General features: G+C 38.1%; 1 protein-coding gene across 1 annotated transcript in view; it reads left to right on the top strand.

Annotated features, from left to right (window-relative positions):
• The window catches only part of PPIL2 (peptidylprolyl isomerase like 2), a gene marked incomplete in the record, with an annotated part of 2081325 nt that overhangs the window by 466740 nt on the left and 1599463 nt on the right, over positions 1-15122 (top strand). Inside the window, 1 exon segment of the mRNA XM_044068775.1 lies at positions 6756-6847. Within this exon segment, the coding sequence (XP_043924710.1) occupies positions 6756-6847 (92 nt within the window).

The raw sequence follows: 15122 nt of genomic DNA, 5'->3' as shown, positions 1-15122 counted from the left end.
TCTGTTTATTTGTTTAACAGTTGATGAAGTTGTAAAGCTTATAGAAAAAAATATTGGCATTATTTCAAAGCGAATGAAAAACTGCTGTCCAAGTCTAGATATTTTGTTCAGACTTGGAAGTTTCAGGCTCACCAGCATTTAAGTTTATGCCACTTGAGTTATCCATAATGCATGGTAGACACTACTTGCTGCTTTTATTTATTTATTTTTAATAATTTTAAAACAGTGCAATTTGCGTTTATTGTGGAAAACAGTGGCTCATTTGAAACTTAATATGGTTTTGATGACAAGTGGTTATCATACCTCATGTCTCTTGGAAACTGAAGACGTGTTCATATCTCACCAGAAATTACTACATGGTGGTGGAGGCTAACAAGTGACATATACATAAAGATTCTGATACAAGAAAAATTGTGGTCTTTTGGTTCTAATTGTTGGCTTATTATTTTATTTATTTATGTCTTTGTTGAGCACAATCCAAGGTAGACTGTTTTTAGGCTCAGCCCAGGATTTACAACCAGATTTGAAAAAAAGGATACAAGATAATGTAAGAAGTTTGTTACACAGTAGTTTGCATTAAGAAAATGGTAACACAAAGATACAAAAGCAGTTGTAGGATTAATCAGTGCAAGGCTGGAAAAAATAAGTCTCTCAATTTCTCATAGTAGGAGTACACAGGCAGTAAAAGCATTTGTACTGCGTGATGGTTATTTTACCATGCTATGAACCCTAGTAAAGGAATACTGTGTTGTGCAACATAGTAAATCTACTAAACTATGAAAACTATGCTGTTTTACATTGAGATACGTACATCAGGAAGAGAAGGGTAGTAGGGGAAGGGGTTTTGATTTAATAGGTGAGAAGGGAATGTTTAGATGTGGTGAGGTTGGGATAGGAAGTTGAAAGTTTTAGGATTGTAAACTTATAGCTGTAATCTATGCACATCTTTGTCCCATCCTTTTTTTGCTCAATCCTTTGCAGCTTTCCACTTCTCTGACTTGCACTGCCTAAGCCAGGGGTAAATGTATTTTATGACCTAGTCTTCCTGTTGGCGAAGTAATATTGTTTTACGTTTGATGTGAAATGCCCTCTTCCAGATGCCGCACAGCTCTTTCTAAGCACAGGGCCCTTACTGTTGAGCTACCTTTTATACTTGTCCCTCAGCTTTTTACAGCTTTTATTTTCTAATGTTTCATCCCTTCCTTTAGCCCTGTACTAGACTTTGTATTAGCCTTTTTTCACGTTGTGTGTCCTCGAAAGCTGTAACCAGTACTTCAGATGTGGCTCATTATATTATGCTATAGTTATACAGTGTCATAATTTCAGTTCACTCACTTTTATTCATTAGTTCAGCTACTTTCTAACTTGTGTACATTGAATTAAACCATTCTTATAGTTCATGTATTTCCCTTGACATGTCACTTTTTCACTCCTTGGACCCATCTTACCCATTCACTTTTAATTTTTGAATAAAAAAGCCTGGGCAACCTGTGGCTAATCAGAAATAGTTGACAAAACAGTTGTAAGGCTGAACCAAGTGCTGAAGAAAATCCAAACTTTCAAGTGTTATAAAAAACACCATCCACTGTATTTAGCACTTTCGTCTCTGTAAGTTCTGAGACTTCATCAGGATACCTCTACAACTGAGTGTCCATGAATAAATAGCAGTACCAATCAGTCAATTAACACAATTAAAGTGAAAGAACACTATTTTTAAATAAAATACCATATCTTTAAAAACTTGGGTATAAAATATCCCTTTTTTTACCTAACCAATGCTCTGGTTTTCAACACAGGCAGAATAGAAATGTTTTTATTAATACCAGGTTTCACAGTCGCATTTAATTTTAATTGCCATTTCAGTTCACTTCATTCTATTTGAAGTTCCCACCACCTCCCGTTTGGTTTTGTGAATAACTTCTAAATTGCCAAACTAGAATTTAGCAAAACTAGTACATCTGACTGAATGCTTCAACAGTGCATTGTTTTCGTTCTGATTAACAATCGCATAAGTGTGTTCATAGATAGGTTTTCTCAATGATCTTTCTGTTTTACCAACATAATACAAAACTACAGGACATGCACACTGCCTCATACACCAACCCTTTCATGGCACAGTTACCATGTTGAAATGGTATAGGGTTAACATTTGGTAAAACGCACCAAGGTTCATCAAAAATGTATTTACACTGGGAGTGATTGCCACATGTAGTAGTGCCTCTTTTACTTAAAACAGAAATTTGAATAGGGTGTTCAAACAAATATTTTAAATTCTTCCCCATCTTATATACAAATTGTGGTTGTTCCCCAACAGCTCTTAAGAGGTCAGTATTAGTGGCAAAAAATTACCCAGTTCTTCTCCGTAATATCCTTGACCTCTTTAAAGCCTTCTCCATAGGGTAAGACCATACAGAGTTCAAAAGTTTTATCACCCTGTTTATAAAAGTAGGAGTCCTCTTTTTCTATACCTAAAATCAGTTTAAATCTTGAACCCCTTTCATGTGCTACCTCCAAACTAATTCTAAGAGTCAAATCTCTGGGGTAACCTTTCAGTAAAAAGTGAAATAATATTCAACAGTTCACTCTTAAAAACGTCCCAGCTAGAACTCATGTGGGCTGCACATCCAAAATGGCCCCTAAAATATATTCTGTTTTATCACTTTTAATTTTTGCCATCAGTGAAGGTTTATTCCAGTTATTTCCCATCATGCTCAGTGAACTTATCAACCTACTGTTTTACCAACAGACACACCCTAGATTGCATAAGCAGACAGACATAATGTAATAGACTAATTGGTTGTTGCATGTAGCAACTTGCTGGTGTCCCCCCCCTCCCCTCTTTTCTTGAAGGCTTGGGTTGTTTCAGCTTGAACTTCCCCATTCTAGGAGGTGATTCTATCTATACACCACCCTTTCTGTATAGATATGCTTCCTCCTGTTCACACAAAATCCTGACTGACGTGGTATTTGTTTGTGCTTCTTTGCTGTATTTTCCCTCTTAAGTTCTTTCTCCACACAATTCCCCTTAACAGTCTTATGACTTTTAAATTCCATGTGACGCAAAGAATTTAACCATCAAGAGTGGATTCTGTAAGCAACTCCCTAAAAATAGAGCTAATGCTTAAACTGCAGGAATCTCAAAATTTCACCTAAGTGGTTCAGACTTTTTTTGTAATCATTACTATCTTACCATAACCAACAAGTCGGTAAGCAGTACTGTACTGCCAATCTTGCACGTTACTGCCTTTTCCATCTAAAAAAAACTTTGTGGATGGAAGTTTATGGGAGATTGAAAGGCTAAAATACATGTATTTAATTCCATTATTTCCTAGTTTATATTTTATAAAGACTGTAATTATAAATGTGGAGCATTTCTTCTTAGATTACCACTGAAAACGGGCTTTGTTTCAGTCAGACAACCTAGTGTCAAGAATAGAAATTAAAGTAAATTATGCATACCTTTTCTTGCTTTCAGGTGGTAAGACCATAAGCATGTGAGCATTTTTTTCTTAAGATTCTGGTTTCAGACCTCTGACTTCCTAGTGAATATAATTTGCACCCTTTCCATTATTTTTTTTATCCTATCACCTTGTTAGCGGCTAGAGAGCTATACTTGTTTGCAGGGGGAGAATCGCCCTTTGTGTGCGTGAAATGTGCCTCAATGGCAAGGCAGCCTTGCAGTTGTTTCCTTCTCACATTGTTTGTGATCTTTGGCCACCAGTAACTGTCACTGCCAGATCTCCTTGTACTCGAACTCTGTAGCTAATCTCTGGAATGGCCTCTCACATGCTCCCAGGCTTCTTGAAAACTAACAAGCATTTAACACACATCTAAGAGAGGACCGCTCAACATCCCGGTTCTGTAGCTGTACATCTCCAGGATAAATATGACATCTCTACTTTTTTCCTCCTCTATCATACACCTGTTCTCTTCCACTCTGTTAACAGCTATCACTCTGTTAGCATCCACCCCGCCTTCTACCTATGCCTCTCATCTCTCTCTCTCTTGTACCACTCATTTCATTTTTACCTCACAATTAAATCAACCTATTGCTGTCCACCCTTTGTAAATAACTTAGTACTCTTTATTGTGACATCTATCCTACTGTAAGTTATTTATCTAACTGTACCTCTACAGAATATAATTAAAATATGAAGCCTTACCACTGTATGCATAGTTACTGTCTTATCCATGTTGACTATGCAAATTTTAGTTTAATTGCATTCTGCTCAGCCTTGTTGAGATTATACAACTTTAAAGATTTTGATTATATTGCATGCACTGGAGCTTCTCTCCCTGGCCTCCGTTGAAAAGGGGCCTTTCTGCTCAGCCGTACTTCCCCATTTAACAAATGTAAAATAAATTCAGAAAGAGTAAAGTGGAAGAACTGCATTAATCAATAAGTGATGAATGTTAGCAATGCACCTTGTGTGACCATCAGAATATCAGTTTAAGGATTACCTGTCAAGTGAGTAAGCAGGTGAATGACTGGAGCTAAGAAAATGCATGAGGCTAAGTACAAGCAAGCAAACAAAGGAAAAAATGGGGGGAATGAATGAAATGCCTGAGAGGATGCTGACAAACATGAGAAGGGCTGCTGATGCATTTTGGGCTGTAGTGCTGGAGAGGAGGAATTTGTCTTCAGAGCGAATAGCTTTGGTAGGGTGGTAGTGTTGAAGCATGCCTTTTACTGCTGATTAATTACCAGCTGTATAATTACCAGGGGTAGTACAATAGAGTATGAGCTAGTAGTAGCTGATTATAGTGTGGGTGATGTTGGAGTTCAGTCCAGTTTAGTAGTCTTAGGGCAGAACAGTAATGATTTCTAAAGAGGCAGTTTGCAGTAATGTGAGTTATTCTGTTGTAACACTGTTCAGCTTTGTTTTTGTGTAAGTGTGTTAGAGTGGGGAGGCATACAGTAGGGATAGGTAGGATATTGGATTTAGCTATTGTTTCTGTAGTTCCGTTTGTTAGGAAGGGTTTTGTTCTGTATAAGAGGCATAGCTTTTATTTTTTTTTTTGTAATAATAGTTTGGAAGTGTAAGTCAAATTTCATGCCACTATCCTTAGAGTTTTGTGTTAAGAACTTATTTAGTCAGCGTGTTACTTAATGAAGTGGTTTTGACATGAGTTTTGCTTTAGGGGTGAAAAGTAATAGTTTTGTTTTATTTGGAGTTAAGTATGATTTGTGAGTTTTTTAGCCAGGATTCTGTGGACATAAAGGATTCTTGTGTAATTTCTTGAAGTTTTTATAGGTCATAGGCTGTATAGATGAGTGTAGACAGTGGAGTGCATGCAAGCAGTGTGTAGATAATTTTTAAGTATGTTAAACAGGAGGAGTCCAAGTAATGGAACTTTGTGACACTTTTATAGTAATGGGTAGAAATGAGTATTCTTGCTATCATTTGATTGCGTGGACTCCATCTGTTAGGCAGCTGTTAACACCAAGAGAGGGAGGAGGAGAAGTGACCTAAGGAAGAGAGGCTTAGTAATACTTTATGGTGAGAAACTATGTTGAATGCTTTGGAAAGGACTGGGAATAAGGAAGATGCTAGGTTACCAGTATTTCTGATTTTGTTAATGGTATCAGCTAAATGAAGTAGGGCAGTAGTGGTGGTTGAGACAAAAAAAAACATGTGTTGGTGAGAGAAAATTGTTTATGGTTAAAATACAGCAGTAACTGGGAAAGGCTTCACTTTTCTAAAATTTTAGGCAGTGGTGACAGAATGGCAATTGGTCTGAAATCGGACTAGTCAAGAGAGGGTCCTCCTTTTATGAACACAAAGTATGTATGCTTTCTTCCAAATGGCTGAGATATGAGACTCTAGAATTGAGCTGTTTATTAGTGTAAACATTGGATATGGTAGCACTTCAGCTGCAATTTTCAGAAATTTAAGAGGCATGTTGCCCGCAGAAGAACTTCTAGGTTTTAGTTTCAAGAGATAATTTCTTGTGGAGGAAGTAGAGATTGGTTTGAGTGACAAGTGGGCTGCGGTGTGATTTTGTGGGTGGAGGTGGGTTGGTTTTATGGTGGGGGTTGTCTTTGACAAAGTAGGCTACATCTTGAAGGAAGTATTTCTTAAAGTTATTAGTGACTTTTAACGGTGTCTTCTGGAGAGGGAGTGGGTTGTTGATTTTGGACTAGGTGTAGATGTTGGACCAAAGATCACAAATTTTTAGGATTATTTTGGTGTGCCTGTTGTAAGTTGAAGTAGTGGAGTTTTTGTCATGCCTTATACTGTTTAGTTCTGCTTCTTGTCTGTCTTTAGTGTAGAAGTTTTTCCTGGGATTTTTTTTCTTTGCTTTGCTTTCCAGGCCTCATCTCCAAGCGCAAGTAGTTGCCTGCTGTTTTCAGAGAGCCATGTTGCTGGATTAAGTTGAACTCTCTCACTATTGATGGTAGTATGTTTGTTCAGTGTATTGGTAAAGGTTTTGTTAAATTCAAGGGTGGCTTCATTTGGACAGTTTTGTATTGCAAGATATGCATGTAACAGTGTGTCTGGGAATTTTAGGATTTGTGTAATAAAAGCAGCATTTTACTTAGCCTATAGGTAATTGCTGAAGAAGATTCCAGTGTACTGCAGATAACATGGTATGAAAACAGAGATTAACAGTTTGAAGCTGTTCTCCATTCTTTTGTCAGTTCAGTGAGTAATCACCTGTTGTGCAAATGTTTCTTTTATCTAATCTCTCTGAACTTTCTTTGAAGGGTATTCCAGGTTTCTTTAATAACTTCCTTTTTGTTCTTGTTTCAGGAAAATACCACTGTCCAGTATTGTACAGCATTTTTACCAACAACTCGCACATTGTAGCCTTAAAAACCTCAGGAAATGTCTTCTGTTATGAGGTACAGTTAAAATCCTTGTGTGTTTTGCAGATTTTCTTCTTGTTTTTCTTTGCCTATACTTGCATTCACATCTAAAGCAGAATGGCAAGATTAACTTCAATTGAAAAAACTTCAAAGGAACTCTGCTTGCATCCTAAAATTTTGTGTAAAAAAGTGTTTTGCTGTTGTATACCTATTTATTGACATTCATACCTAAATGTAGAGTGTGACATTAACTTCCATTTTAAATCTAGTTTTTGCTTTTTAATAATTTTTATGGCATTTGCTCAAATGGTTCAAAAAGCCATCCTACAAATCTTCCCTGGTTCTGTTATTGGACCACAGCGTGTCAGAGGTTGTTAAAATGCATGGATTGTTTTTTTTTTTTTAAGTCTTCACAGAGACCAAAACTCAAATGTGAAAAAAAATACACTTGAGATCTCAAGTTTGTTTTCCTTTTCATTTTAAAGACTTCAAAAATATTGGTCATTAGATGAGAAATTACAATTTTATTGCTTAATATTTCAGGATTGTTTACTAACATTTTGGTTGTTTCTAGGAGCAAGCTTATCATTTAAGCACTTGCAGGTCATTAGTAAAAATCTTTAAAAAAGGGTATTTCTAAAAGCTTACACATTTTACAAGTGAAACTCTGTTTCCTCTGAATGAATGACTGTCAGCCGGGCATGCAGCAACAAATTGCAAGTAAGGATTGTAATAAACTTAGTGCTGCATTTACTAAGTTTTCTGCATGCAGTTCTTTACTATAGGCATAACCAACTTTATCTTGTAAGCTTGCTTAGGATTTTGTCAGACTTGTCCTCATACCTCTCAACCTCTTTGCCCAAAAAAATCAGGACAAATCCTGACAGAATGGGATGAAAGAGAGACAAAAACGGGGACAGATTTTAAATTTTGTTCTTAAAAACTTAGAAAGTTGCTAGAAAAACAATATTTGTCTTAGCATGCACTATTCTGAAAGATATGAAATCTGAAACGTGTGTGTGTGTGTGTGTGTGTGTGTGTGTGTGTGTGTGTGTGTGTGTGTGTGTCAGTCATTATTTGGTGACTTCAGTCCTCAGATCATCCGAGTGATTTACCAGAAATTACAAATTTTATAAGGAGCAAACCAAAAATATGAGGCAAAAATCTGGATAGTTGAGAGGTATGGTTGTCCTCCTTTTTTCTCCAAGTTTTCTTAGCAGTGTCAAGCTGTCTTATGAGATGTCTGTTATACAGAAGTTCAAATAGGATAAACCCTTTTAAACTTGACACTTTTAGAATTGCAAACACTAAGTAGTTGCAACAGCTGGTTCCAGATTTTGCTATCTGCATCAGTAATCTTTCTTGGCATGGATTTCAGTGTCTTATTGAACCTTACTTCTAATCCATCAGTCTGTGGGTAACAGCATAGCCGGCCTTAATAAGTTTGGTGACAGCCCTAAAGTTACCTTTAGGAGAGGGCAAAATTTGAAATCATTGTTCGAGGTTAAACCAAAAATTATGAGAGTTCACAAGGTAGGCATGACAAAGTGTGGGTCATGCAAGCAGTGTAAACATGTGTGCATAGATGCTAAGATTAGGCTGAGAGACCAGGTCTATAAAATTAATGGCAAATTTAAATGTGAGACCAGGGGCGTTGTTTATGCGGCTAGCTGTCAAAGATGCAACACGTTTTATATCGGTAAAACTGAAAGGAAAATCAAGCAGCGCATCTATGAGCACATATATGCCATAGCTAGAGGCGATCATAACAACACCCTTGCTAGACATATTGGTTATTGCCCTGATCATTTTTTCAAGTTTACAGTTGTGAATAAAGTTGATTGTGACTTTAGAGGTGGTCCTTGGCAAAATCTTTTGGAAATCTGTGAACTTTTCTGGCAGATTTGCACAGCCGCCTATGTGTACCCAGGTCTGAATGACCATGTGTCCATCAGTTGTATCTTAAAGAATTTGTCTTTAAAAAGATAATATGGGTAGGTTGAACATATGTTTTCATCGTTTTTATCGTTTTTATGGTTTTAAGCTTATAGGTTTAATGAGAAGTTAATTGGATCGATGATTATTTAAGATTATAATAATCTTTTTTGTGTTGGTTTTTAATTATGGTGCAGTAGGATTTTAGTTTGTTATACTTGCACCTTTTAGGACGAAAGTACTTTGTTTGCTGGTGCTAGTAATAGGAACACACCCCCTTATGGGTCTATGTGATTTGTTAGTTTGAACACACTTAATTAGCATAATTGATTGTATAAAAATGTGGTTGTTATTCAGAGATGTAAAACTTTTTTGTCTGAGGAAGGAGCGCCATTGAGTTCTCCGAAAGCGTGTGCTTACTTCATTAAATTTACATTTTTTATTGTCAGCCTTGGACTTGTGCTTTCTACAGCTCATTCGTTTGGTTTACCTGGTTTGTCATTTGTTTAGTGCTTTTTGGTTAACCTCCTAGTATTCTACAATGGGCTAGCTTCATTCATAGTGTCCTTGTAAGGTTTTTGCACTAGCAACTGATATAAACTTTCTTCCTTTTCTTTACTTGCTGTGTATAAGAGGTCAGATTTCAACACAAAGTAGGATTAAAAAAATAATAGGAACATCTTGATCACAATTTTCTCTTACAACCTTGATTGTGTTCAGTCCTGATGTACTTAAATCATTTTCAGGAAAAGGAAAAAAAACCCTTCAACGCACGAGAAGAGCAAATCTCGAGCATCATTCTTTTCTTTTAAACTTTTTTGCTGGTGACAAGCTCCTCTGCACCCCCTCCCCCACTGTGGGTGGCAAGCCTTCCCACATCCCCCAAATGTATAAATCCTATTTCTGAGATTTTCCATACCTCTGCGAAAAAGAAATATTCCTTGAAATGGCCATCTCGGACTTACTGTATGTAAGTCTGTTTTTTCAGCCATTCAGTATCTGTGTTTTGTGACTCGCTCTAGTTGGTCCCAACATTTCAAATGGTCACCATCATGCTCATGTGCATTACTTACAAGCTTACTAACTCTGGGTAACTTTTCTTCAATAATTTGTATTGAAATGAAAAGTGTAGCTGCTTCTCCAAAAACAGTGGCACTGCAGCTTTTGTGTCTTCCCTCACAAAGGGTAGTTCTAGACATAAATCACTATTTAGTTTATCTGTACTGTCTGCAATAGCTTCTTGAGTGCTGTATTTTCTTTGAGATGGCACTTGGTCTCTCCTGATGTGAGCTGATACCACCCTCTCACTTTCTTTTCCTCATGTGTATCACACTTCCACATAACATTTTCTGCATTAAGCTGACAGACGTGGGTTCAGAACTCTGCTTCCCAACTTGTCTAGCTTTAGTGCTCATTTTATGACATTCCTCACTTAAGTGCACTACTTTTTCAATTTTTGTCCCAATTTCTGTTCCAGTGTTTCTTCTAACTTTCTGTACAGATTTCTTTCTTGTACTGATTCTTCAAGTTTCTACATCATTCACCTTCACCTTTTATATTGACATCACTTACTGTTTTGGGTTTATGTTGAGCAGCACTTAGGCATGTTTTTGATAAGAGACAGTCATTTCTTTACTGCTTAACTTCAGCCAAATCTAGCCCCTTTTCTGTCATTTGGTTTTGGACATGTATATTAAATATTTTAAGTTGTACTTTCATGGTCTGTGTGATGATTTTTTTGTACTTTTCTGCCTTTTTCCTTGTTTTAGTCAAAAAAGTTCTCTCTCTCTCTGTATTTTGTAGTTTGTTTTGGGACCTTAGTCTTGTAGCTTCATTTGCAGTTGTGGGTGGTTTGTGCTTATACCTTATACTACACTTATGTCGCCATAAGTAGAATTACTTGTTAAAGCTAGCTATTGGTATTCTGAATCCTGTCTGCGGTGTTAGCCTTGTAGTTTCATTTGCATTATTGGCAGAACTGTGAGATCCTGACAGATTTGAGCTTCAGTTAGTCATTTATTACTGCATTTTTCCATAAATGGTGTTACTGATAACTTTCTGCATAATCTGGTGCTGTAGGCAATGGTAGAATTGCAGTAGTGAAAGTATTCTATATTCTGCTCTAGGATTGGTGCTTCAGTGCCTTTGCAACTGTTAACATTCCAGTTATCCTGCTAGAGTCTTATATTCTGCTTATCTACCTGCTTAAAGTTGCATTCCAGTGCCTTTTTGTTCCCCTGTTCTGTTTGTCTGCCCCATAAGACATTAAGCTAAAGTCTATGAAATTCTAACCTATGTTGTGTCGTTGACCTGTAGCTCAGAGTTATAGGACTAGAGCTCCCTCACTAGCTGGCCTGCTACTAGCAGCTTGAATTTTTTCCCCAATGCTCCCACTCTTTTCCTGCCATGGTTTTAAAAGTCTGCGTCTCCGACCTCCCCCCACCATGGTAATCTGATTTCCAGAGTCCCTCCCTCACCTATTTCATTCCTGTTGCCTGTTGTTTAAGCTGTTTCAGTACTTCTCCCACCCATTGTTTTCATAGATCTGTAATACTGAGTGCTCATCCAGCCAACCAGTATTGCTGTTGAGAAAGCCTCCTTTACTACAGATAGTCTCCTAATTTTACCAGAACTCTCATCTGCTCGGCATCCTTTCCATACAGTGATAGGGTCCTGAATTAATCCTGTTTAATCCTAGGCAGACAAAAGATTTGTTTTATGGTTTTGCACTTCATTTAAATGTTTTGGAGTGCTACTGCTTTATTTTTTGATTTTGCACTTTAAATTATTTTGAAAGTCCCGAATACTTAAAATCTCCCTGTCCAGGTTGTTTAAATTGTTTAGTAGTATGCTTTCAAGCAATCTTTTTTTATGTTTTTACATTAAGAAAACTGGAATAGACAGTCCATCGAATGGCAGTGGTTGGTGGCCTGGTCTAAATCTGTTTGGAAACGCACAAGCTGTAAATGTAGCCTTTTTATTGGTGAGAGGACGTAGAAGCCAGTTTCCTGTGTTTTAAGTGCTTGTATAAATTTGAAGTATTTATGCACTGCTCCCCATTATGCAGTGGTGGTCTGTAGTGTCCTATATATAGTCAGAGATCTAGAAACCAAATTTTCCCTATAAAATTACCTCTGAAACTATGCCTGTAATTTGATGAGTGTTGGAGCATGTGGAGTAGCATAGAGCAGCTAGTTTGCACATTAAGGAACACTGACCCTTGAAATTAGTATAATATAGCCTAGTTTAGTGTCTAAGCGCAAAAGCACCCTTAGTCAGCCCAGTATTAACTTGTGTGTTGCACCCTTGCAGCTCACCTAATAAAGGACATCACATCATGTATATGTACTTTCCCAATTTCTCCTCCACCAATTTTGTTGGTAAGGTTATATTGAGACAATGTAACAGTTGCCTAATGTTCAATGAGAGACATTTAATTCTCAAAGAAACAGTACATGAGAGATGTGTCTATACAATGTCTCTGGAGGCAAAACTCTTGTGTACAAATACTCATAACTGTAATCTGGTTGTCAGAAACACACACTGTACACCCACAACACTTTAGTACACACCCTACACATACACCTACTTGTTCTGAAGCATTTAAATGCAGTCTTCTTAAACTCCTTCCAGACATTCCACCTGCAAAAATTGCCCTCAGCAAAAACAAAAGCAGTAAACACAAACAAGAGGTAACACTACTGATACAGCCACACCCAATGGAGCCTTTACTACCAAACCCATAAGGCAAGCCAGTACACTACCTAGTACTCTAGACATCAGGGACTTAATTGTACGACATACTGATGCCCCACTCACCAGGCCAAACAAGAAGGTAATGGTCAGTTGCCTGTCTGGGTCCAGGATCCACCAAGTTAGTCATGTCCTGGCACCACAGTTGCAAGTATTTCTCAGTCATAGACCATGTAGGTGTAAATGACCTGAGATGTACCTCCCTATAAGAGGATGGTATGTTCCTAACATTGAGCAGCATTCTGCTTTCACCAAGGATGATGCCACAATATGAACAGAAAATAATTGACTTTAATAACTGGCTTAGTTTTTGGTGTCATTCCAAGTGGGCTCCAATATTGGTTAATGTGAGAAGACAGGGTTAACAAACCACATTGCTTTGCCAAGGATGTACTCCACCTGTGCTCTCTAGGCTTTTGAATATTTACTAAAACATTGTCCATCCGATAGAACCTTTTTTTAGGAAATGCCAAATTGTCAAAACTTCCAACATAGTAAAAATCTACCCAGGAAATCTACCCAGGAAATCTAAAGGTATTGCTACTGAATGCCAGGAATCTAAACAAGAAGCTCCACTCGCTCCAAGCTCTTCTCTACTTGGAGAATACAGATGTCTGTGCAGTTACTGAGACATAGTTTAAAACTGCAGAGTACCTCAGCAAGGCAAGGCTTCAATGCTTTCCAACCATTTAGACAAGCAATTACACAGACAGTGACTACAGGTAGAGGAGTCTCGATCTACATCAGGAAGAAGTGTACCTCTAGATTGGATAAGCAGAATGATGCACTGGAGTTCTTCCATGTGCAGATTACCACGGACAAAAGCCCCTTACCATATTGAAGCAAGATTAGGTCATCCTGTATGCCCCATGAAACCCATAGCTCAGCCTTAAGCCTATTGGGGAGACACACCCTTCAACCAAATACCATACCCATGGGGAGTTAATGATCTCTGTATAAACTGGGAATCTTACATGACCCCACATTTCCAGGCACAGGGATTCTTAAACTTTGTAAACACAAGCATCCTGGACCAGTTAGTGCATACGACTACTTGAGGTACAAAAATATTGGACCTGGTACTCACAAATATGGGAGAGTGCTGCATCCCCCAAGTGTTTTGTCATGTCCACTCTGGTAAGGTCTGACCAAAAAGTAGTCTCCTTCGAAAAAAGAATCTGTTCTGTAACCCAGAAATACCTGTAACACTTAGAAAATACCTTAAGGCAAACTAACTTTTACTAAGTGATAACTTGTCCAAATTCTCTGCACATGCAGACCAGGTAATATAGCAGCCTATGTGGAATTATTCACAGATGCTCTGTATCACATGTCAATGACTTTATCGAGGCTGCTGAGCTGGACCAGAAGTAAGCCCAAAACTAGCTCAAAAAACAAACCACCCTTGTAGAATCCAAAATTAAACCAGTTGTACAAGAAAGAAAAAAGGTTGCAACTAAAATTAGGAAATGTAACAGCAAAAAAGATAAAAACTCTCATCAAACAGCATAGATAACTAAGAAGACTAAGTCCAACAAAGCAAATTTTGAAGTAAAGATGATGTCCCAGGCCAAGGACAGCCATAAGGCTTTCTTTAGTCATGTCAGAAATCTCAAAGGCAGCACACAGCATTGTGCTGAGCTGTTGGTAAAATGGAGTCACATTCACGTAACTGGGAGATGTAACAAATCTTCTGGCTGACAAATTCAGCTGCAGTTTTACCCCCAGCCTCCCCCAGGAAATATCATCTAACATAACCTCTCTGTTAGTAAGGAGTAGGATGCACTTTCTAAGGCCAGGAGTACAGCTTTGATGGGCCCTCATAATATTCCAGTATGTCTCCTAAGTAGCCTGAAATATGACCTGTCAGGGTCACTGTTCAGCCACAGCTTCCTCATAGGTTTATGCTATGTGAATGAAAGCCTGCAGTAGGCATCCCTCTGCACATGAGGATCATCAATGGATCCTGGGGACTACAAACACACTTGTCTAACTAGTATTATACGCAAAGCCATGGAAAGAATTGTCATGGAAATGATTAACAATGACGTAGGAAACCTTCAGATACTGGACACAACCCAGTCTGGTTTCATCAAAGGCAAGTCATGCCTACTGAACCTGCTGGACTTCTTTGAGAAGGTCACCAACCCAATGGATGAGGGCAGAATAGTGCATACTGCCTACTTTGACCTAGCTAAGCCATTTGATACAATACCCCCACTTGGGCATTGTAAACATCCCTGAATTGGGCATAAACCTGTATGCAACTCACTGGACAGCCATTTAGCTCACAGACAGGACCCAGGAAGTTAGGATTGAAGAACTACCTCCCTAAGGAGGCTGTTCATAAGTGGAATCCCCAGGGCACTTTGCTGGGTCTGCTTCTCTTTGGCATCAGTTTTTGGAAGTCAGGGCCCGGCTTCTCCCCTGGACATGGGTAGTCCTTGTTAGAAAAAACCTGAGCATAGACAATGTCTCTCATTTAGTATTTTATTGGGTTGTAATGGCTAGGCTTGTAAAGACCCTCAGGTCAATAATCTAGTAACATCCTATGTCAAGGGTCACTAGCTTACCAAATTTGCAGATGATTGCAAGCTAGGAGCAGTCATAGAAACCTCACAAG

Source organism: Protopterus annectens, chromosome 4.part0, assembly GCF_019279795.1.
Source record: "Protopterus annectens isolate FY-2018-M chromosome 4.part0, PAN1.0, whole genome shotgun sequence".
Taxonomy (NCBI): Eukaryota; Metazoa; Chordata; order Ceratodontiformes; family Protopteridae; genus Protopterus; species Protopterus annectens.
The sequence above is the reverse complement of the archived record's forward strand: the minus strand, read 5'-3'. Positions and strand labels throughout refer to the sequence as shown.